This window comes from Podarcis muralis, chromosome 8 (genome assembly GCF_964188315.1).
Source record: "Podarcis muralis chromosome 8, rPodMur119.hap1.1, whole genome shotgun sequence".
Lineage (NCBI taxonomy): Eukaryota > Metazoa > Chordata > Lepidosauria > Squamata > Lacertidae > Podarcis > Podarcis muralis.
This window is the reverse complement of record NC_135662.1, coordinates 7,524,263-7,548,233: the sequence shown is the minus strand read 5'-3', so window position 1 is coordinate 7,548,233 and position 23,971 is coordinate 7,524,263. Positions and strand designations below refer to the sequence as shown.

Here is a 23,971-nt window from a genome sequence, read left to right as displayed (position 1 = left end):
TGACCATGGACCCAAGTAATAGCAGGATGGTCACTGATGCATATGTATGTTATCTCTATCTTTCCCCTCAGTGAGATCCACACTACATGGGTATTTTGAATAGCACATCCCTTAAAGTTTGCATGTACCCTCTCTGAGCAGCTTTGCAGAGATGACTAACTGCAAGGGGAAAGCTTTTTTTCTAGTAACCACCATAGTACAAGATAATACTAAAAACAGGGTGGGGGAGAGAAAGGGAAACTAAATTCTATTCCGAAGGAGAAATTGACATGCTATATCTATGCTATTTTTTTGTAAACCACTTTGAGTGTTTCTTTTTTACAATTATACATATGATTGCAACTTACACACGTTTAACGTCTGTGAATTGGACTTTATGTGGCTGAAGGCCAGCCAGTGTAAATTATTATTATTATTATTATTATTATTATTATTATTATTATTATTATTATTATTGATTGACTGATTGATTTAGACCCCACCTTTTTTGCTGGCCTGACTCAAGGTGGCTTACAGGTAAAAATACAAACCACTAAAAACACAGAAAAGTATGATAATTAAAAAACCATTAAACACTGATAGAATTAAAACTGTATACACATAATCTATTAAAACCGTACAAATAATTACAATGAAAGCAACACAGCACAAGCACTTTTGTTAAAAGCCGTCAGATCCCAAAAGCCCGTTGAAACAAGAAATCACACAGATGAAATGCACAGAAGGTGGAGAGCTTAAAAACTCTTTTTTTTTTGTACAGGGTTTTCCTGGTGCAGAAACAGCTTTCAAGCTCTCTGCCTTGCAGAACATTACCCAGGGTGCTCTCACACAAGGGCCACTCAGTGCATGGTCCTAGAAAGATAAGAATGGGGGCACTTCCAAAGATGTGGTTCGAGTATATGTATTTTTTTGTAGATGCACACCACCCCTGGAACACGATCATACTGCATAAACGCTGTTAAATAAATGAATAACTATTGCTGCATGGTATCTGTTGCAGAACCACCCATTCATTTGTCTGCCTTGACTCCTCTAGTGGCTTCAAAAGATCATACCACGTGGCTGCATATGAAGTAGGTGACCAAGTCCCACCAGGACTACATGTTCTCTGCAAGCAACCATTATTTAATGAGGAAGAATACAAAAAAATCTGCAATCTGGGTGTGTGCATATTCTTGGTGGCATATTCTTCCCCTCCCCACAGGGAGCCAGTGTGGTGTAGTGGTTAAGAGCAGTGGACTCGTAATCTGGGGAACCGGGTTCGCGTCCCCGCTCCTCCACATGCAGCTGCTGGGTGACCTTGGGCCAGTCACACTTCTTTGAAGTCTCTCAGCCCCACTCACCTCACAGAGTGTTTGTTGTGGGGGAGGAAGGGAAAGGAGAATGTTAGCTGCTTTGAGACTCCTGAAGGGGAGTGAAAGGCGGGATATCAAATCCAAACTCTTCTTCTTCTTCTTCTTCATCACATCTTCTCATTTGTTTCCTCTGTCAATTTCAGCTTTCCCAATTCCTCATTTGCTATTTCTTAAAATAAAAAAAAATCAAATGAAGATTATTCAGCATTTTAGGGCACTTTATGCAAATTTAAGCAATGTTCTCCCCAGAGAGGCTCACCTGGTACCTTCATTACATATCTTTAGGCAAAGGCATTTATCTTCTTCAGGTCTTTGGCTAATTAAATAATGGTTGGCCTTTTAACCTGGGGTGGGGTATTGTTTTTGTTTGTTATGGTGGTATGTATTTTTGTGTTTTTTATATTGTAAACCACCTATGATCCTCAAACGAAGGAAATTTAATTGATAAAACATAATAATAAATAATAAAGTTTCTGAGCATACTTGTAGCTAAGCATGTTTTCTCAATCATATTCTTTGGCATTAGCACGCATAGCAACATGCTGTAAGAGTTTTCATGGTACTTCAATCTGGGTTCAGGTGCAGTTTGCAAACTGAATCAGCCTTGATCACCCTCACTGGGGACCCGTATTGAGGGTGCAACTCTGTTTCCAACTCTGTGATTCTATGATTCCATGCTCTGCAGGAATGGAGAAGGAAGAGGGATTATCTCAGCAACTATCTGCAGTTACAGATAGGTAGCCGTGTTGGGATTATGTCAGCAACTATCTGCAGTTCAGCTTCAGCCTGGATTTTTAAAAAAATCTACAGGAATGTATGGAAAGATAGAAAAATTAATCAATTCAGAGCACGTAGACTAAGGTCATAGAATCATAGAACTGTAGAGCTGGAAGGAAACCTGAGGATAATTTAGTCCAATCCCCTGCAATGCAGGAATCTGCAGCGGTGCCATACAGGGATTGAACCTGCAACTTTGACGTTGCCAGTATCAACCTCTAACCAGCTGAACTATCTAGGCTAATGTTGTTGTTTAGTTGTTTAGTCATGTCCGACTCTTCATGACCCTATGGACCAGAGCACACCAAGCACTCCTGTCTTCCACTGCCTCCCGCAGTTTAGTCAAACTCATGCTGGTAGCTTCGAGAACACTGTACAACCATCTTGTCCTCTGTTGTCCCCTTTTCCCCCTTTCCCAACATCAAGGTCTTTTCCAGGGAGTCTTCTCTTCTCATGAGGTGGCCAAAGTATTGGAGCCTCAGCTTCAAGATCTGTCCTTCCAGTGAGCACTCAGGGCTGATTTCCTTAAGAATGGAGACGTTGGATCTTCTTGCAGTCCATGGGACTCTCAAGAGTCTCCTCCAGCACCATAATTCAAAAGCATTAATTCTTCGGCGATCAGCCTTCTTTGTGGTCCAGCTCTGACTTCCATACATCACTACTGGGAAAACCATAGCTTTAACTATATGGACCTTTGTCGACAAGGTGATGTCTCTGCTTTTTAAGATGCTGTCTAGGTTAGTCATTGCATCTAGGCTAATAATTATCATTATTTTTAATGTGTGTTCCTGAAAATGCCACAGTAACTGGAGATGAGCCAGGAAGAATTATTTCACTTCAACAATATTTTAGGAAATTGCTGTAATGGATAAGGCAAGAAAGACTAGAGTAAACAGAAAGCTTTAATTCAATCTTCATTGGCTCAGCTACATTAGCAAAAACTAATTCCACCCTTGATTCTTTACTTCCAGCAGAAATATATATACCAGAAGAAGCACAAAAACAAAGATTGAAGATGATGACCAGTTTCAACCTAACATCTTTGTCCCTTTCGTACAATGAAACTACTTTTTCCAACAACAACAACAACAGTAATGATGACACAAAATCGATTGTGTATTATGAATTAGAACTATATGTTTTGTTTGTATTAATAATTGTAATTTGCATTTTGGGGTGCTGGGGGACTGGAAATGTCATCTGGTTGCTTGGCTTCCGTATTAAGAGGAGTCCTTTTACCGTGTACATCCTGAACCTCGCCATTGCTGACTTTGGCTTACTCACAGTTGAATTGATTATAGAAGTAGTTTGGACTGTAGGAGGTCTGAAGGAGAGCCTTCTGCATGTGTTCCTTGGTGATGTTTTCCAATTCGTGTACAATGCCGGTCAGTTTCTGCTGACAGCTATCAGCCTTGACAGGTGTGTGTCTGTCCTGTTTCCACTTTGGTACCGATGCCACCGGCCGCCATATTTGCCAACCGTTGTGTGTGCCTTAATATGGATGTTTTCTTTCCTTCTCCCTGGAATTCACTTCATTGTCTGCCTGACTTTTAAGGGAAAACAGGATCTCATAAAATACTATCAGTATACTTTTAATGGCTTCTTTTGCCTACCACTCATGACTATCTCCACCCTGATCCTGTTTATCAAGGTCTGCTTTAAATCACAACAACGAAAGCGGGGGAAACTACTAATAGTTATCCTGCTTACTCTGTTCTTCTTCATCTTTTTTTCTTTTCCACTGAATGCCTATTACATGATCATTTATATTTTCCATTCACCAGCGCCCTATTCCTTACCTTATTGCTACTTAAACACTGCTCTTAACAGCAGTGTGAACCCTTTGATATATTTCCTGATTGGGAGACAGAAAAGAGGCAGGCCTAGGGAGAGCATGGAAGCCAGGCTCCAGAATGTTTTCAAAGAAGAAGAAAACTCTACAAAGTAAGTAGAGGCCACCTCGGTTGAAATCCGCTTATGATGACTCCAAAGAATACAGGTTTTAGCTGTATCACTCTAGTTACAATAAGACACTATAGTTTCTACTTAGTTAGATATTTGTGTGTTCAGACCCAGAAACCTCCCCCCTAAATAAATTCACGCATGACTCAAATTTTTGGTTTGTTTTTGGCAGAATTTAGGCCACAACTTTATTGATTACAGAAAGTGACTGGTTGCATAGGCTCTGGTTCAAATAGCTCCCTGCCATGCAGGGTTCCAGCATAGGTCAGCCAAGGGTGAACACCTGGATAAGCAGAAAGCTGGGAACAGGCTAACTCCGCCACCCAAATGTCCCCCTGGATTCAGGCACGGGCACAACCCCCTCTCAGGGGTTGACCAAACCATTGAGTCCATGGATTCCTTTAATGGAATACCCTTCACAGAGGGATGGCGAGAGTGTTCTCCCATCCCTAACACCTGAACCAGATACAGATAGGTAGCCGTGTTGGTCTGCCATAGTCAAAACAAAAAAAATTCCTTCCAGTAGCACCTTAAAGACCAACTAAGTTAGTTCTTGGTATGAGCTTTCGTGTGCATGCACACTTCTTCAGATACCTGAACCAGAGCCTTTCCGCAACCTTACAAGTTGTGATGATTTGCTACACGGCAGGCGAAACCCAAATGGCAACAGCCAATCAGCCAAGTGGGGAAAATTCCTGCCATGCCCCTGTCCCAATGGCAGATGGCACACGATGGCATAGCAAAGTCAAGTGCAAAGTCCTAAAAGTAGAGAGAGGTGGGCGGGTGTTCCAATGCACGTGCCGAAAGAGGGAGCTCCGGGTCATGTGCATGGGCATAAATAGGTCCCTTGAACCATTTGGACTGTGTCCCATTGGCCAGATTGCACCCAGCTACAAGGGACCTACCAATTGGGTGTTATGGCTGACCAATCGTACTCACCCACAACACAGGGTGTCAGTTTTCCAGGTCTCACCGTAATATGTGCCCTCTTTAAGGGAGGATCTGATGTATCTCAAATCTGCTGACATTTCTTTCTTGTTCAAGGGTGGTGAGGTTTGGCTACCTACTGTAGGTCCAAACACGAGAAGTTCCACATATGAAAAATTATTTACTGTATTAAGGACATTTATAGTTCACCTAATCATATACCGAAGGAGCATAGAGAGCTAAGCAACCATTGGACCATATAGCTCTGTATTGTAAAAAAAAAGGTAAAGGACCCCTGGATTGTTAAGTCTAATCAAAGGCAACTATAGGGTTGCGGTGCTCATATCACTTTCAGATCAAGGGAGCCAGCGTTTGTCCACAGACAGCTTTCCGGGTCATGTGGCCAACATGACTAAACTGTTTCTGGTGCAACGGAGCACCGTGATGGAAACCAGAGTGCACAGAAACACCTCTGTTTACCTTCCCACCGCAGCATTACCTATTTATCTACTTTCACTGGTGTGCTTTCAAACTGCTAGGTTGGCAGGAGCTGGGACAGAACAATGGGAGCTCACCCCAACATGGGGATTTGAACCGCCAACCTTCAGTGTATTGCATACAATGACTAGCTGGGGTGCAAACTTGAGTGAAATATTGTGGGGGCCCAGGCAAGCCCCGCCCCCTAATTATCAATCACATGGTGCAGTGCACATCCACCATTTGAATGGAAAAGCCCATCAACTTTGCGGGGGCCCAGTCCCCTCAAATATTTTATTTTGGAGCTGGCACCTATGCTGACTGGCAGCCCTATCTGGAGATGCCAGGGATTGAACCTGTGATGCTCTGCAAGCAATACAGATATTCTAGCACTGAACTACATCCATTCCCCTACACACAATATAGAGAATACAATAATAATAATTCACCATAAAACCAAACAGAATCAAGAACATGCTATACTGGGCACATGCTCTTGGCTGTTAAATGCCAGGAAGTTTTGATCTATACAGATTAGATTTGAGTGTTTTCTGTGGTGAAGGCAGTTACAACAGCATTTGATACAAAACCCATGCCCTGAGAAAAATAACTATGTTAAAAAAAAGAGCCTTCCCAAGGAGCCTTCTGAGTCATGTCAAAATCATTTTGATTCCCTTCGAGAGAAAGCTACCAGATGTGAACTGCACATCTGGAAAAGCCCCCTGACAACCTAGGGACACACAGAAACCCTTCGAGAAATCTCTTCAATCGCATTTTGCGCTCTGTCTCCAAAGTTGCTTCTAGTTTTCCTCTTGCTGACCTTTTGAGTCCAGTTCCAAATATAATATGGCTTTTACTAGCATAGGGTTTTTTACTAGCATAGGGGTTCACATGTGACTGTCTTATAGACCGGCTCAGATCCAGCTACAGGGATACAGAGTTTTACCAATGGTGGAAATGTCTGGGAAGCCATGGAAGGGAATCAGGGAGAGACAACAGAAGGTGTGAATGGCTAGAGATGTAAATAGTTGGGGCAGCCAAGTTTTGGATAAAGTGGAACAGTGAGGAAGCCCAGAGAGGACAGTGTCACAGTAAACCATGCAAGAGATGATCATTGAGAGTTTGAACCATTTTAAACTGAGGAGATGGAGAAGAATGGCAAGATATTTGTGCAAGGAGAAGCACCATGACTGACTAAACACGGGAAGCAAAGTACAAGGAATAATGGAGTTGGGGGGGGGGGGACACTGTCAATTCTTCCTCCATTTTCCACTGATGCTGCTATGCGACCAACTCAGAAAATGTCAGTAAGGGAGGGATATCTTTCCCACTTTCCAGTTTGCCAAACGGATTTTGTTATGATGATTCTTAGGTTGTAATCTTGTATGTATATATGTGAGTGGGTTTGTTTTTTTAATTAATACATTTGTATTTAACAAAAGTAATAATCTTAATAACAGGGGAGATGTATAGTAGCATATTGCTTCATGAAATAAATCCAGTAGATTTAGGAATTCCAAAGTTTTAATGTTACTGTTGGGAGCTGTTGATATAAAAGATGCATGTTTACACATGTAATAAAATGCTGCCATATATCTTGAAATGGAGTACCTTTAGCCAATCTTTTCAGGGCCTTAAAGCAGTATGTAATCTTCTCAGAAGGATTAGTCTTCCATACATTTCTTATGCAAGAGCATCACAAAAATCCTGTAAAGTTTTCCAATTTTGTACAACAGATTAATAATAATAATACAGAATAATAAATAATAATAAAACATTCAGTTACCAAGAAAAAATGTTTCAAGTTCTTTACATGCCGTGCTTTTATTATCTCCATCAAACACAGAGAGAAGTGTTAACTGTGGCACCATCTGAAATTGTACCTGTACAATATCTGATATCCTGGGTTTTGGGTTGTGTATCCATGATTCTTCTAAGCAGCTTAAGCATGGAAATATAAAATCAAGGCATAACTAACATCAATAAAGGGATTTATCCTGATGAAATTACTATAGCAGTGATCTACAGGTCAGGAGAAGAACGAAGACTTCTCTAATGCCTCCTCCATCACTCTTCTGAAAAGTGAGTTTAATTTATTTCATGTGTGGTCAGGGCTTTTCCCCCCACCAGAACTTATTGGAACTCAGTTCTGGAACCTCTCAGGTGGGTGCCATTTCCATTATAAGAGAACAAGGGAGGCATTCATGGCGAGTTCTGGCACCTCTTTGTCTAGAAAAAATAGCACTGTGTGTGGCCTCTCACTAAGAACTATCTCCACTCTTATCCTGTTCATAAAACTATCTTTGAGGTGACAACAGAAGAGGCAGCCATTCTGCTTGTACTCTGCTTCTTCCTTAACTTAGCTTGCCGGTTAATTTCGTTTTTCTTAACTGATCATTTCTTCATTCGGCTCTTACACATTTTTAGTTCTTATGCAGCTGTCTAAATATCATATTTCATCCACTGATGTGTTTCCTATTTGGAAGAAAGAAAAGGGGTTGATCTAAGCAGAACACATAGGTCATACTCCAGATTCTTTTGAAGGAGAAGGAAGATACAGAGGAGCTAGAGTTCCAGGAGCAAAACCTGGTATGATGTCTTCAAAGTAATCAGAAACTGCATTTCTCTTCTGATTATAGTGCATGCTCCTTTCAGCTTTTTTTTCTTTCAAACAAATGTATTTACCATAAAGTTTATATGTCTGAAGAGCTTCAGAGATGTCCACTTATTTTATTTTTTTTCAACTGCTGAGTGATGTTTTTAGATTGTGATGCTTGCTATACTATGGTTATCCAGAGAGCAGCAAGAATGGCTATCTGGAGATCCTGTAATATGATTCATGATGTAATGTGAATTATATGATTCATGCATGAAAGAGATTGTCTTATTATGATATTATTGTTTTAATGCAACAATTAGTTGGGATAAGAATGAGAAAGGTAAACTTCCTGAATCAAAGAACAAAGTACTGTAAAAGCAATATTAATTGTGAAACTCAACAGAGATCCAACTTGAGTGCCATCCTGTAGACCAGTTTGTTTCTTGATTAATGATTTCAAATGTTTATATTAATATCAGTACTGCATAAATATATTCATCTGGATCAAACAGACTTTTCACTGAAAGCATTTGTGGTAGAGCACTATTAATAAAGCATGTTAAAAGCACCTGACACCAGACTTTTAGGTGTCAAAGGCCAGGATAAAGAGGTGCAGGATCTGTACATGGTAAAATGTGCATAATGAAGGTACCACATGCATCTGTGTAGGGAGGGAATATGACAACTTAGTGTGTGCAACACAGAAGTTATCTCTCCTTGCACTCAGCCCCTGAACTTCTGTGGGTGGTGAAAGTAGACAGCAACAATACTTTGTCAGATGACTGGTCCATCTTGCTCAATATTGTCTATACTGACTGTTAGTGGCTTGCCCAGACTTTTAAAAATTGCTTTTATTAAGATTTCTTTGGGTAACAAAAATACATGCAGCATCTCTGCTTTCAGTTCACAGAGTTCTTTCTACAGATCATTTATATTCAATAGGAGACACTAATGTTATAGACCGTATGAAGATGGGAGAGAAGAGAGGCATGGGGGGGGGGAGAAGGGGGGTAGAAAGCTTTCATTCTTTGACATAATGTATGTGTGAGGTTTCTGTGTCACCGTCATGTGGGCAGGTTCTTTTTCCATTCATTTATTAGTTTTTGTTGGCAGTGAGAGAAGTTGTGGGGAGCCCAGAGCATGGTTGCTTGCCTTCAGCTGACTGCAGTGAGTTTTGTTAGCATGGGGGGGGGGGGGAGGGGGGATTCCCAATATAGAACTCTACTACATCGCCAACCAAGTATAATCCTATAGGACTAGACAAAACAATGGGCTCACATGGAGACAGACATAATTGAAGACACCCCCATCACCGCTTGGTGTTCTCCCAGTCCTACCTGAAAATTCTAAGACTGAACCTGGAAGCTTTGCATGCTCTAAGGAACCAAGTCCATGTTCCTTTGGTGTGTGTGTGTGTGTTTCTGCCAACTCAAGTACATGATCACGTTACATTTGACACATAACACACTTGCGAGAGGGGAGTCTTGTATGAAGTTCTGACTATCTCAAACCTGTCCGTTCTCATCTGTGATCAAATGCTTGGCTGGAAGTAGGATGTTTAAAGCTTGAAATCCCTCAGTCTTCTTTCATCCCAGATGTAGTGTATATAAAATTGGGAAAGAGCATAAAGCAGCTGCTTGCAGGGATAGAATTACAGCAATGTGAGCGCATAATCAGGAACTGGTGTTTTAACAAGGCAGCAAGAAAGCATTTGCAGTATCATTTGGAATCCTTTTAAAGCAGCATTTTTAATGGGCTGGCACTGATGCATGAAATATTTCCTTCCTGCTTTTTTCTCCTTCTCTGTGCTGCCTCCACTTCTCTCTCTCTCTCTTTCGTTACATTCCTCTTCAAAAGTAGCATTTGCAGAAAAGCCCTTGGTTTGATTCCTTTGCCCTGATCTCTCCTTCAGTCTGTTCTGGCTTCCATCATGTCCACAGCTCAATTCTTAAGGTATGTATATCTGCGAGTCTGTGAATGTGGGAACATAGGAAAGCTGCCTTATACTAAGTTAAACTTATTACTCCATCTGGTTGCGTGTCGAGGTCCCCAGGGCCACCCCAATAACTCACACATCACACAGAAATTTTTGTTTAAGGTTTTTGGCATGATTTTGGCCACAGCTTTATTAAAATACAAAAAATGTGAGTGGTTGCTTAGGCATTGGTTGCGACTATCTGCCCCCCCCCCATGGGGGACAGACTGACATTCTGTGAAAGTCAGAAAAGGGGAATACACTTGGGGGTAGCGACGGAGCAGGGAACCTGCCCTCAGCCCTCCCCAAATGCAACCAGGAGCTTTTGCATGGCCCGAGCCCCCTTGACAGGGTGGACAAGCAATAGTTAGCCCCTGATTCCTTTAATGGAATCCTTTGCAGCAGCAGCATTAGAGGGGCAGGCACAGCCAATCCATGCCCCTCAACCAACCAAACCATAAACCAATGCCTAACCGCAACCTTACAAGTTGTGACGATTTGCTACGCGGTATGCAAAACCCAAATGGCCCCAGCCAATCAGCCTGATGGACAAAATTCCTACCGGGCCCCTGCCCCAAGAGCAGATGACCCCATGACAGGCATAGCAAGGTCAAAGCGAACAACCCTAAATATAGGGAGGGGGGACGGGCAATCTGATGCACGGGCAGAAAGAGGAAGCCCTAGCCTTGTGCAAGGAGTTTTAGCATTTCTGGCTGTCAATCAACAAATGGCAACATTAACTTCTTCCCAACAACAAAGGAAGCCCAATCACATCAGTGGCCAACGATCAATTAGCCCGCCCCACAACTTTGGAGTGTCCTGGCGGCCCCCACTGCAACATGTGCTCTCCATGAAGGAGAACACGCTTTATCCTGCATCACAGGGGATTGGGTTACATGGGCCTTGGGATCCATTCCAACTCTACCGCTCTATGGTTCTAGTTCAGTACTGTTAACACTGATTGGCGGAGTTCTCCAGGATTTCTGGCAACAGCCTTTTACAGCTCTGCCTGAAGATGCAACAGATTGAAAAGCTCCATTGTAGTCGCTGAATCAGTACAGAATCTGACTATTAATGCAACATGCCACTAAACTTGAAACATCTGCAAGTACAAGCTGCAAATATCTTCTGAAGCTTTGCTAAGTTACAACCAAAACAATTTGAAGAGCACACAGGGGATTGCTGATGCATACCGGGAAAGAAAGTTAACCCTAACCTCGCCTTTTTCTAAAATACCAGCTAATGGATTTGCACATTTTAACAGGATATCAATTACCTGCCCTGCCCTTGCTAAACCAACATGGTGTTCTATCTGATGTTCTCTGCTCAATGCTGAGTACTGACAGCTGGATGGGCAACGTGTTTTGAAAACGGAGCAGAAATACTGGCTCAGACCTTAGAATTCTAAGAGAGCAAACATCTGTGATTGGAATTAAGGTAGGACATTCTTCCTCTTCTTTGAGGCCACATTATATTCTCCCTTCCTCCACACCCCACCTTAAAGACAAAAACTTTGGGCTTAACCTCTTCACCTCCATCCAGAATGTAGGGAAATTATTTCCAAATGCTTTTGCTCATATTCATCTCTTCCTTTCCAAATTGCCTTCTCTGCTGTCATCATTTAAACAGTGTGTTCCTCTGATATTTCCCCATGGATCAAAGTCAAGGCAGGATGGTGACTGTCACCCTTGCAGTCCCCAAGATTTCCCCAGTAATATTGCTGCTTCTGGGTATTTTTGGATGGGACAGTCTTGAGATGGATGGGGCACTCCCATTCCAGTTCAGCTTTGTGCAGTTGATTAAGTGCAAAAAAAAGAGCTGGCTTTCGGGTTACAAGTATAGAACTAGCATACTATTAAAGGGAGAAAATTCTCTGCTCATAGAGGTAAAAACTGAACTTTACTAGAACCAGGATAGTATGAAATGCAAACAAGCAAAAACAACACACACATTTTTTAAGAGGGAGAAAAGAAAACTAAATTTTACTATTTGAAAGGAGACATTGACAGCAAGAGTGAAACTGTTGTCTATCACTCCATGATTTCTGTTTCAGAACCTTCCATTCATTTACCTATCTTGCCTCCTTTACTGCCCTGGCTGGCCACATTCAAAGTAGGCCAGCAAGTCCAACTGGGTTAGCTTCATGTCCTCTGCAATCAATGGGGTAGAAAAATGAAACAATGGAAAGTGGTAGGATAACTTTATTGTCTGTATGTGTCTTTCTGAAAATGCAACTTTAACTGGAGAGGGTATAATAAGAAGCACTTCACCCTAACAGTGGTTTCTCAGACTGAAGCAAGAAAGACTAGCTTGAAAAGGTTTGTTCACCTTGTTAGCAAAAGGCTAACGTGACCTTTTCTCGCACTTCTCCCAGCAGGAATCTCTACACCAGACAAAACACAAAAGCCAAAGTTGAACACAATGGCGAGTTTCAGCCCAACGCTCCTGTACCCTTTGGATGCTGGAGAGAAATATTATGAAACATCCAATGCAAGTGTTTTTTCCAACAACAGCCACAGTAATGACGGCCCAGAATTTATATACAGGACAGTAACAATGTATATAGTGTGTGTATCAATAATTATAGTTTGCATTTTGGGATGCTTGGGGAATGGAACTGTCATCTGGCTGCTAGGATTCCGTATTCAGAGGACCCCCTTCACCACATACATCCTGAACCTCGCCATTGCGGACTTTGGTTTACTCGCTGTTGACTTTATTTTAGAAATACGCTGGCTTCAAAACCGTAAACAGGATGAAGGCATCGTGTTTGAATTCTTTGAAGATATTTTCCAATGCATGTACAACACTGGTCAGTTTCTGCTGACGGCCATCAGCATCGACAGGTGTGTTTGTATCCTGTTCCCCCTTTGGTATCGATGCCACCGGCCACCACGTTTGTCTACCATTTTGTGTGCCTTGATATGGATATTTTCTTACATTTTCCCTGGAAATCACTTCATTCTCTTCCTGACTGCTAAGAAGGAACACAAGTATATAAGGTGCTACCAGTATATTGTGAACGGCTTCATTTGCCTCCCACTCATGACTTTCTCCACATTGATCCTTTTTATCAAGTTCTGCTTCAAAACACAACGGATAAGGCGGAGAAAGCTGATCACGGTCATCCTGCTTACACTCCTCTTCTTTCTTTCTTTTTCTTTTCCAATGAATGCCTTTTACATAAGCCATTATATTTTTGAGTCTCCAACTTTGCATCGCATACAATATGGCTACTTGTGCGCCACTCTGAACAGCAGCGTTAACCCTTTGATCTATTTCCTGGTTGGGAGACCAAAGAGAGGCAAACCTAGGAGAAGCATGAAAGTCATACTTCAGAATGTTTTCAAAGAGGAAGAAAGTCATCCAGATGAAATGGCACCCTCGGCTGAAACGAAGTTATGATGGCTCCAAAAGATTTATCAATCATGCAATCACACATTCTTAGCCCCTGTGCTCAAGATTCACCTTCCATTCCTTCAAAGAATATGGGATGATTTGCAGTGACCTACATTGAGCTTGCCTCTTCAAGATGGTTCCCACCTGCCTCTGGAGGAATTGGGGCTATACCATGAAACCAGCTGAGAGAGGAACGGAGGAACGGGGCAGGGGATAGATTTCACCATCTACTAAGTAGAGGTGCACCTCCTTCTTTCACACATTGTAAAAATCCCCCTCCTATTCTCCACCCTTTTCTTGCCCCTGCTCTCAACCTCATCCCCCTGCATCCTCCTCCCTGCTTTGTTGTAAGCCCCTTATCACCCCAATTTTCACATTCACCCCTTTCCCCTCCACTGTCTTCCTTCCCCCCCCCTCCAGTCTCCGTTTCACAGAGATCAACCCATTTCTGTGCCGAATGCAGAAAGAGGAAATCCGAGAGAAGCTGGAGAGAAGAAGAGGAACTCTTAGGATGCACTCCATCCTGCTCATAGAGTGCACATCCTGCTCACAGAGTGCACATGTTGTTTAGTCATTTAGTCGTGTCCGACTCTTCGTGACCCCATGGACCAGAGCACACCAGGCACTCCTGTCTTCCACTGCCTCCCGCAGTTTGGTCAGGCTCATGTTTGTAGCTTCGAGAACACTGTCCAATCATCTCGTAGAGTGCACATAGAGGAACATAAATAAGAGGTTAAGGGCCTCTAAAGCAGCATCTAGATACAGGATTTAAAAGAAAAAGAAAAAAGAAAGAAGCAACAGCCTGTAACTGCAATACCTCAAGGACCACCTCTTCCCATATGAACCAACCAGGACCCTGAAATCATAATCAGGTCCTTCTTTGTTTGCCTCCCCCATGAACAGTCCAGAGAGTGCCAACATGAAAACGAACCTTTTCTGTGATGGCTCCCCACTTGTGGAATCTTCTCCCCAGGAATCATCAGGTCCCCAGGGGGAGGAATCATTCCTCTTTTCCCAGACCTTGGATAGTTAAACAATCTATGGCCTTTTAAATTGTGTATGTAGGGGGGCATCGTTTTGTGTGTCATTATCTTATGTATTTTTTGTGTTTTTATACTTTAAACTACCCTGTGATACTCAGATGAAGGCTGGCAAACAAACAAAGCCTTCCCCTCTCTTATTCCATGGCCTCCTTTGCAAGCACACCAGTATCATGTTCAACCTCTTCTTTCCTCCTTTTTCAACTCTCCCTTGCACACAGACCTGCCCCATTTCCATACACCCTCCTCTGTTCCTATTCTGAAGCACCATTTGCATGTGCACTCACTGCTGGTATATATTAATTTATCTTTAGGATGAATAAACTATTGAGAACAAGCCAGTCGCTTAGCTTATTCAGTTAGAGTGTTAAATGGTGTTTGATGGACATTGTACTTACATAGGTATCTGCTTGCTAATAAAATAGCTATTCAAAATGACTGACTCCACTGCTCTGTTTTTACTGCTGGTGTCTCTTGGGGCGTTTGAGCTCCATTTAGCGTGGGAAGCTGGCAGAACACTTTTTGAGTTGGCAGATAGGCAAGCCTTGAGCTGGACTACTTTCTCCTCCTCTGTGTCTTTCAGGCATGTGAGCCGCTGCGGAGCAGCTTGGTCAAAAGAACAATATGGGACTTGGGCAGCACACATGCCACAAAGCTGACCGCTTGGTGGCTGGTTTGGCTTGGGCCTCCTCCGCCCTCCTGTGGGCAGTTGGTTATCAGTTGCCTCCTTTTGTGCCATGAGTGTTGCAGGTTAGGGCTCCATGGTCATTTCTGTCTCAGATTTGAGCGAGTGCATCAGCCACCTGCCCTTCCCCATTAGGTCTGCTGGTGGCCATGATATTTTAGACCTACTTTGTCTATAGAGCCCAGTGGCAGCCATTTTAGAGCAGGCCTGGCTTCAGCACATTGAACTTGCCTTCAAATATTTCTCTGATGAAAATAGGAACGTTCAATTCAATAATAATAGTCAGTGCTTTTTTCTGGTGGGATGCAGGGGGATGCCTACCCCTAAACATTTTGTGAATCTTTGTACTTTTGTCCATTTATTGTATTTATTTTTCTTGATTTGAACTATAAAATGGTGATTTCCTTGAATCAAAATGAGAGCACCCCTAAACATTTTTTTAAGAAAAAAGCACTAATAATAATAATAATAATAATAATAATAATAATAATGCCCCACACATCTGACAGTGCAGCTGCCAACATATATAAAACATAATTAATTAATTTATTTTTTTAAATACACTGCCCTTCCTATACAGGGCTTCCTTCAGAAGTCTTCTAAAGGTTGTATAGTTACTTATCTCCATGCCTTGGGGATCGCATAACTCCATGCCCTCCAACATTTATCTAATGGAAATAGGGATGTCCTAAGGAAAAGTGGGACATTCTGGGATCAAATCAGAAACTGGGACGTCATCTGTAAACCTAGGATTGTCCATGGAAAATAGGGACACTTGGAGGGTCTGTCTGAGGGCATTGGCCTGGTGACCATTTTGAGCAGCAGACTTGGTGAAATATTATTCAGGCCATGATAAACCCATGACCTATGGCTGGTTAGGTCTTGTGGACTTTGTACTAGCACCAGACAGTAGCCTTAGCCAGTACCTGGTTTATTCTTAATAGTTGACTTTTGGGTGGTGGTTGGCACAGAACCTACTTTGGCTGGGGTAAGAAGATAGCCTTGCCATTGACCCAGCATGGGTTTGTTTGCCCTAATAGATATGGGATTTCTTAATCATAGTCAGTTCCCTCACCTACAACTCTTCTGTGCAGGTTTACGTCTAACTTTTAATGAAATGGACCTTATCCAACCCAGCCATTTGTCTCTCTGTATATATTTCAGCCTTCGACCACAATAGAATGTTTACCTTCTATAAGAGTTAGCTTGGCATTTTGTGGTTAAAATGTTATGGCACATTTCATAGAATCATAGAACTGTAGAGTTGAAAGGAACCCCAAAGGTCATCTGGTCCAGCCCCCTGCAATGCAGGAATCTCAGCTAATGATTGCTGCATCTCAGCATTTCTCAAATCTCAGCATTTGCCCAATATGTCTTCTTGGGGTCTGGCAAAGGGCATGACATAGAAACAGTTTGCTCTAAATCCACTTCCCCCTCCCTTAGGCACATGCAAAAATTGGCTAAAGAAGAAATTGCATGTTTACTGGAGTAAAGTTCACTTGAGCTATTGATCTCGCAGTGTCCAGTACTAAAGTTCATCTGACAGTTGATTGTCCGGAATCCAAATGTCAAATTTTACTATCAGCTGTGACCCTGGAAACACTTGTAAGTATAAAGTGCATATATCACCTGAGGTTTTTGTAAGTTATAAAGGGACACACACTCACAGGAGATTCTTGAAGTATCAGGAAGCAAAAGACAATCCGTGGCTAAGTTGGGCACCAACTAATGGATTTGCACTTGTTAACAGGATTTCCGTTATCTGCCCCACACTTGCTGAACAAACAACTCTTCCATTTGACATTCTCTGCTCAAAATGTGTGCTGACTTCTGGATGAGTATTTTATTTTGAACACAGAGAAGAGATATCAACTGATATCCTAGAGGCATCAGAGAACATCTCAAACCTTGTGAGCAAACATCTGTGGTTGGAATAAGGTAGGAAATGTTTTGTAGAGGTTCTTTTCCTGATGGCACAATTTTCTCATCTCAGAGATCACTTTCCATTCTTTTCCTCCACTCCCCTTCTCAAAGCCAGTATTTCCTCTAAAGCTTTTGGCTTGACCTCTTCATCTTTATCCTAAACAAAATAAATCTACGTGCCTTTACCCAAAATCAAATTAATTATTGTTTTAATTGTTGAGATCTGCAGGTCCAGCTTAAAAGTCTTATCGCAATACCCAAAACTCTCCAGTCACCGTACTTGGGGTAAGGTGGTGAAGTCTTAATTTTTTAAAATACAGGACTCTTTTGCAAATGTTGTCTATTAGAAAGGGTTTGTTGTCATTTGTCCAGCTTTTATTTGCTTTCTAACCTTTCCAAATTAATTCTTCTCCCATCCTTAAAAAAAGAATAGAAATCCAGAACATTTTTCATTTTTTAAATATATTTTTATTCTGTTCTCATTGCTAAAAATTATTACTATCAGCAGCAGAAGCATTAGAAATTGCTAACAACAAACAAACAACACGAAGCAGCCAGCTTGGGTAGTTTAGCCTACTGGGGTTATATATATTCTTACTAATTAGTGAGCCAGGCAGCCAGCCAAAGCTTGTGGGCTTATTACCCAGCCTTGAATACTATTGTTCTTTCCCCTACTCTCACTGCTTCTGCTGGCAATCTGGCCCCTTCTTGACATGGTCTCTTTGTTGACTCCAATGAACGTGTTAAAGGTAAAGGGACCCCTGACCGTTAGGTCCAGTCACAGAAAACTCTGGGGTTGCGGCGCTCATCTCACTTTACTGGCTGAGGGAGCCGGTGTGCCGGTGTACAGCTTCCGGGTCATGTGGCCAGCATGACTAAGCCACTTCTGGCAAACCAGAGCAGCGCACAGAAATGCCATTTACCTTCCCGCCAGAGTGGTACCTATTTATCTACTTGCACTTTGACATGCTTTCGAACTGCTAGGTTGGCAGGAGCAGGGACCAAGCAACAGGAGCTCACCCCGTCGCGGGGATTCAATCTGCCAACCTTCTGATCGGCAAGCCCTAGGCGCTGTGATTTAGACCACAGTGCCACCTGCGTCCCAATGAATGTGTTACTTTTTATCATTGCTGACCAATTCCAAAGGCTTATTCCACTTTTCTCCCATGTCTTCCAGCAGGACTATCCACACCAGACGATACACAAAAGCAAGGGATGAGCACAATGGCCAGCTTCAGCCCAACATCCCTGTCCCCTTTGAATGCTGGAGAGAAATATTATGCAGCCTTCAACACAAGCGCTTACCCCAACAGTAGCCACAGTAATGATGATCCAGAATTTGTATACCAGACAGTAACAATGTATATAGTGTGTGTATCAATAATTATAGTTTGCATTTTGGGATGCTTGGGGAATGGAATTGTCATCTGGCTGCTTGGATTCCGTATTCAGAGGACCCCCTTCACCACGTACATCCTGAACCTCGCCGTTGCAGACTTTGGTTTACTTGCTGTGGACCTTATTCTAGAAATACGCTGGCTTCAGAATCGCAAACAGGATGAGGGTGTTGCGTTTGAATTCTTTGAAGATATTTTCCAATTCATGTACAACGCGGGTCAGTTTCTGCTGACGGCCATCAGCATTGACAGGTGTGTGTCTGTACTCTTCCCAGTTTGGTATGGATGCCACCGACCGCCACGTTTGTCCATTGTTTTGTGTGCCTTCATATGGGTGCTTTCTTTCTTTCTCCCTGGAACACATTTCCTTCTCTACCTGGCTGTTAAAGAGTATCATGGTTCCGTAAGACTCTACCAGTACATTGAGAATGGCTTCTTTTGTCTCCCACTAATAACTGTCTCCACATTAATCCTGTTCATCAAGGTCTGCTTTAAAACACAACAGCAGAAGCGGGGCAAGCTCATTATAGTCGTCCTCCTTACTCTTTTCTTCTTTATCTTTCTTTCTTTTCCACTGAATGCCTTTTACATTGGCCATTATGTTTTCCATATTCCAACTTTGCACCGATTGCAATATGGTTACTTGTGCGCCACTCTGAACAGCAGTGTTAACCCTTTGCTCTATTTTGTGTTTGGGAGACGAAAGAGAGGCGGGCATGTAAAGGGCATGAAAGCCATACTCCAAAATATTTTCAAGGAAGAAGAAAACCCTACAGAGGAAGTGGAGACCTGTGCTTTAAGTACCTTGTGATGGCTTTGAAAGAGTACAACTTATAGCTATACCACTCTGGTTACTATAAGTTGTTCTAGCTCCTACCAAGTAAACAAGTGTATATTTGTATTCCACTGCTGAGATTAAGTTTTGATGGCTCCAAAAGATTTATAATCCTAGTTTCTTTGAAGCATACCTGTGTAATTTTGGTTTCCATTACCAGGACTTTTCTTGACCTGTATTCAGTGTGGGCTATTGATTCCAGGATGTGTTTAGAATTTCAGCAGGGTGAACTAGATGAACTCAGAAGCTCTTAATTATTCTAAGTCTTGTAGAGTTATGAAGCAAAGCACGCTATACCATCAAAACCATGTCTCTCTGTTTTACAACTAGTTACCAGAATCATGAATGTACAAAAACCCATCATCTATATTTGATATACTGTAATCTTGTATGTATAATCACCCCTTGCATTGCTTTGTAAGCCACTGTTTCTAATACAAGTTTGTATCTAGCTGTAACATGTCTACACTTGTTTGCATTGCTGTTGTAAAATGCTGTCATGGACTGGGTGGGGGCAGAGAAGTGGTGGGAGGCACCAGCTGAAGAACCCCCCAGGGAAGAAGACTCAGAGCCAGGGGATTGGTGGTGGGACAACGATGAGTGTTCAGAGGAAGGAGACTGGGAGGAGGAGGAGGAGGAGGAGGTGGAGGTGGTGGTGGTATTGGAAGCTGAAGAGGTAACAGGGTTTAGTGAGCAGGAAGAGGCTGCGACAGAGAGAAGTCCAGAATCTGGGTGGGGGAAAAGGAAGGAGGAGGGAAAGGATTTGGAAAGAGTCTTCTCCCCACCCTACATTCCCACTCTCGGTCTCACACACACAGAGGTGCAGGGAGAACTGTTCTAAAGCCCAGACAGTAAAATGACTGGCAGGCTAGGAGCATCAATGGTACCCCTTGGAGATTTCACCCAGAGCAAAAGTCTTGGCGTAAACCTCCCCCCCACCCCCAGCTATGGCTCTGCATTTGTGGAAGGCAACACCAGAGCACTATTAATCAAACACACTGAGAGCACTTTGCATGAGACTCCTTGCTTCACCCTGACTAAAAGTAAACACAGAGAACTCCGAGGTGATGTCATGCAATTGCAGCTGGACATATCAGATGCTTTTTCTGCCCCTGCCCCCAACTCACATGCAACTGGTGCACACGAGGGGAGCAAGATTTCACCTACCTCTTCCCCAAAGCTTCTTGCCAGCAGCGTTTGTTTAGCAATAGCTTTTAGGAGCCGGATAAGGAACGCCTCACCAGCATGCAAAGGCATGGGGATGCCAGGAAAACCACCCTACTCTCCTTCAGGATGAGGCCTGGGATAAGGGGTATGCACTTCTGCTATGCCAACTAAATATGGTATAAGTAAAGGTAAAGGAAGGGACACAGGTGGCGCTGTGGGTTAAACCACAGAGCCTAGGACTTGCTGATCAGAAGGTCGGTGGTTCGAATCCCCGCGACGGGGTGAGCTCCCATTGCTCTGTCCCTGCTCCTGCCCACCTAGCAGTTTGAAAACACGTCAAAGTGCAAGTAGATAAATAGGTACCGCTCCGGCGGGAAGGTAAACAGTGTTTCCGTGCACTGCTCTGGTTCGCCAGAAGCGGCTTAGTCATGCTGGCCACATGACCCGGAAGCTGTACGGTGGCTCCCTCGGCCAGTAAAGCGAGATGTGCGCCGCAACCCCAGAGTCGGTCATGACTGGACCTAATGGTCAGGGGTCCCTTTACCTTTAAAGGTAAAGGACCCCTGGATGGTTAAGTCCAGCCAAAGGTGATTATGGGGTATGGTGCTCATCTCGCTTTCAGGCTGAGAGAGCAGGCATTTGTCCACAGATGGCTTTCTGGGTCATGCAGCCAGCATGACTAAACCACATCTGGTGCAATGAAACACCGTGATGAAAACCAGAGTGCATGGAAACTCTGTTTACCTTCCTGCTGCAGCTTGAACCAGCATGCTTTCAAACTGCTAGGTTGGCAGGAGCTGGGACAGAGCAACAGGAGCTCATCCTGTCATAGGGATTCAAACCGCTGACCTTCTGATAGGCAAGCACAAGAGGCTCAGTGGTTTAGACCACAGCGCCACCCATGTCCCTTAAAATATGGTATACATGGTATATGGGATCACCTTTCAGTTTATCCTTACAACAATTCTGTGAGGTAGGTTAGGGTGAGTGTGTGACTGAATCAAGGGCACTCACTAAGTGCCATTGCTAAATAGTGATTTCAATCCAACTCTCTCCACTCTTAGTCCAGCACTGGAATGCTGTTCATGGCTCTCTCAGGCAAAACTTTGAGATGAGTCAAAGGAGTGTTGACAAGACTAGTGATTTTATTTATTTTGCAGAAGGCTGTTTGGGAATGGTTTTGTATATAGTTATTTTTCACATGACATATTGAAACTATCTTCATCGAGAGGAAACACCTGACACATGCCCAAGCAAGATAGCTCTGATGGCAGATAATGATGCCCTGGTGTTTCACTGCCAAGAACATAATAATAATAATAATAATAATAATAATAATAATAATAATAATAATAATAATAATTTATTATTTGTACCCCGCCCATCTGGCTGGGTTTCCCCAGCCACTCTGGGCGGCTTCCATAGAAACCAAAAAACACTAAAATATCATACATTAAAAACTTCCCTGAACAGGGCTGCCTTAAGATGTCTTCTGAATGTCAGGTAGTTGTTTATCGTTTTGACATCTGATGGGAGGGCGTTCCACAGGGCCAGTGCCACTACTGAAAAGGCCCTCTGCCTGGTTCCCTGTAGCTTTGCTTCTCGCAATGAGGGAACCGCCAGAAGGCCCTCGGCGCTGGACCTCAGCGTCCGGGCAGAACGATGGGGGTGGAGACGCTCCTTCAGCTATAATGGGCCGAGGCCGTTTAGGGCTTTAAAGGTCAACACCAGCACTTTGAATTGTGCTCGGAAACGTACTGGGAGCCAATGTAGGTCTTTCAAGACCGGTGTTATGTGGTCTCGGCGGCCGCCCCCAGTCACCAGTCTAGCTGCCGCATTCTGGATTAGCTGTAGTTTCCGAGTCACCTTCAAAGGTAGCCCCACGTAGAGCGCATTGCAGTAGTCCAAGCGGGAGATAACTAGAGCATGCACCACTCTGGCGAGACAGTCTGCGGGCAGGTAGGGTCTCAGCCTGCGTACCAGGTGGAGTTGGTAGACAGCTGCCCTGGATACAGAATTGACCTGCGCCTCCATGGACAGCTGTGAGTCCAAAATGACTCCCAGGCTACGCACCTGGTCCTTCAGGGGCACAGTTACCCTATTCAGGACAAGGGAGTCCTCCACACTAGCCCGCCCCCTGTCCCCCAAAAACAGTACTTCTGTCTTGTCAGGATTCAGCTTCAATCCATTAGCCGCCATCCATCCTCCAACCGCCTCCAGGCACTCACACAGGACCTTCACCGCCTTCACTGGTTCTGATTTGAAAGAGAGGTAGAGCTGGGTATCATCTGCATATTGATGGACACCCAGTCCAAACCCCCTGATGATCTCTCCCAGCGGCTTCATATAGATGTTAAAAAGCATGGGGGAGAGGACGGAACCCTGAGGCACCCCACAAGTGAGGGCCCAAGGGTCTGAACACTCATCCCCCACCACCACTTTCTGAACACGGCCCAGGAGGAAGGAGCGAAACCACTGTATAACAGTGCCCCCAGCTCCCAACCCCTCTAGATGGTCCAGAAGGATGTTATGGTCGATTGTATCAAAGGCCGCTGAGAGATCCATGTGCCCAGTATGTCATACATATTCGTATATATTAGTCTCATGTGCAGTAACACCAAGTTGATACTCCTGTAGCCAAAACTGTACAACCTTTACATAAGAGGCATACTTCAGTAGATTTGGGTAGCTCTGAGAGGGGCATAAAAAACTCTGAACACCCCACTGAAAACTCAGTGGGTTGGAATGTCGAATGAGTGTGAGAGTGCGTTGGAGTGGCATAGAATGGAGTGGCTTTCCCTCCTTCTTTCTTTTTTTTCTCTCCCATGAAAAAACACCAGAAATAACATCTTATGGTATGGCTAAGCCTTATTCAGACTGAGCTATTTTTCTCCATGTCCCCCAGGATGGAGTGAAGAGTACTTGATATCAATAGAGGCTGTAAAGAACTGGTGCATATGGGATCAGACAGAAGTGTTCCCACGCCCCACCAAAAAAAGCAAAAAGGCACATGTCAAAGTTGTCCCAGGGGGGTTGGAAAATTAAGGCGATTGAAGCCTGCCAGCAGAACATCATGTGGGAGGAGAGTACTGTTGTGTTCAGAAGCTGTTGTGGGCTTCCTTGAAGCATCTGTTTGGCCACTGTGAGACCAGGACAATTGACTGCAAGGGCCACTGAACTGATCTAGAAGGACTCTCTTTTTTGTTCTTCAGATATATTTCTCCACCCCAGCCTACGTTCTTCCCCAGCAGAAGCAACCGCAAGCTGATTACTCTCTGAATACACTGGTTAGTCTTTCTGTTAATGGGTCAGGTGACACTCTAATCAATAAAGATATTTCTCCAGATAGGGACAAAGAGAAGTTGGACTTGCTTACCACTTGCAAACTCTCTCTTCTCAAGAGTGCTTGCTTGGGGCACTGAACTTTAGAAGGCAAGAAGAAGAAGAAGAAGA

The 23,971-nt window shown here is 43.4% G+C and overlaps 2 protein-coding genes and 1 pseudogene across 3 annotated transcripts; all 3 read left to right on the top strand.

The window, feature by feature from the left end:
• Positions 1 to 3,150: 3,150 nt before the first annotated feature.
• On the top strand, positions 3,151 to 4,113 carry LOC114601280 (mas-related G-protein coupled receptor member H-like; annotated as a pseudogene).
• An 8,339-nt stretch (positions 4,114 to 12,452) lies between these two features.
• LOC114601283 (mas-related G-protein coupled receptor member H-like) lies at positions 12,453 to 14,897 on the top strand. The gene has a single exon (XM_028738495.2). The coding sequence runs from the start codon at positions 12,494 to 12,496 to the stop codon at positions 13,475 to 13,477; it is 984 nt and encodes a 327-aa protein (XP_028594328.2). The 5' UTR covers positions 12,453 to 12,493; the 3' UTR covers positions 13,478 to 14,897.
• Positions 14,898 to 16,845: 1,948 nt separating this feature from the next.
• LOC114601343 (mas-related G-protein coupled receptor member H-like) lies at positions 16,846 to 19,809 on the top strand. 2 transcript variants are annotated; one of them, XM_077932712.1, is made up of 2 exons: positions 16,846 to 17,134; positions 18,300 to 19,809. In XM_077932712.1, the coding sequence occupies exon 2, from the start codon at positions 18,335 to 18,337 to the stop codon at positions 19,325 to 19,327; it is 993 nt and encodes a 330-aa protein (XP_077788838.1). In that variant the 5' UTR covers positions 16,846 to 17,134; positions 18,300 to 18,334; the 3' UTR covers positions 19,328 to 19,809. The 2 variants fall into 2 exon arrangements, with proteins under 2 accessions (XP_077788838.1, XP_028594387.2); XM_028738554.2 differs by having other exon boundaries at positions 18,297 to 19,809.
• Positions 19,810 to 23,971: the final 4,162 nt, after the last annotated feature.

Coding starts and splice junctions, on each gene's coding strand:
- LOC114601283 (XM_028738495.2), top strand. CDS start 12,494: ATGGCGAGTTTCAGCCCAACGCTCCTGTACCCTTTGGATGCTGGAGAG.
- LOC114601343 (XM_077932712.1), top strand. CDS start 18,335: ATGAGCACAATGGCCAGCTTCAGCCCAACATCCCTGTCCCCTTTGAAT.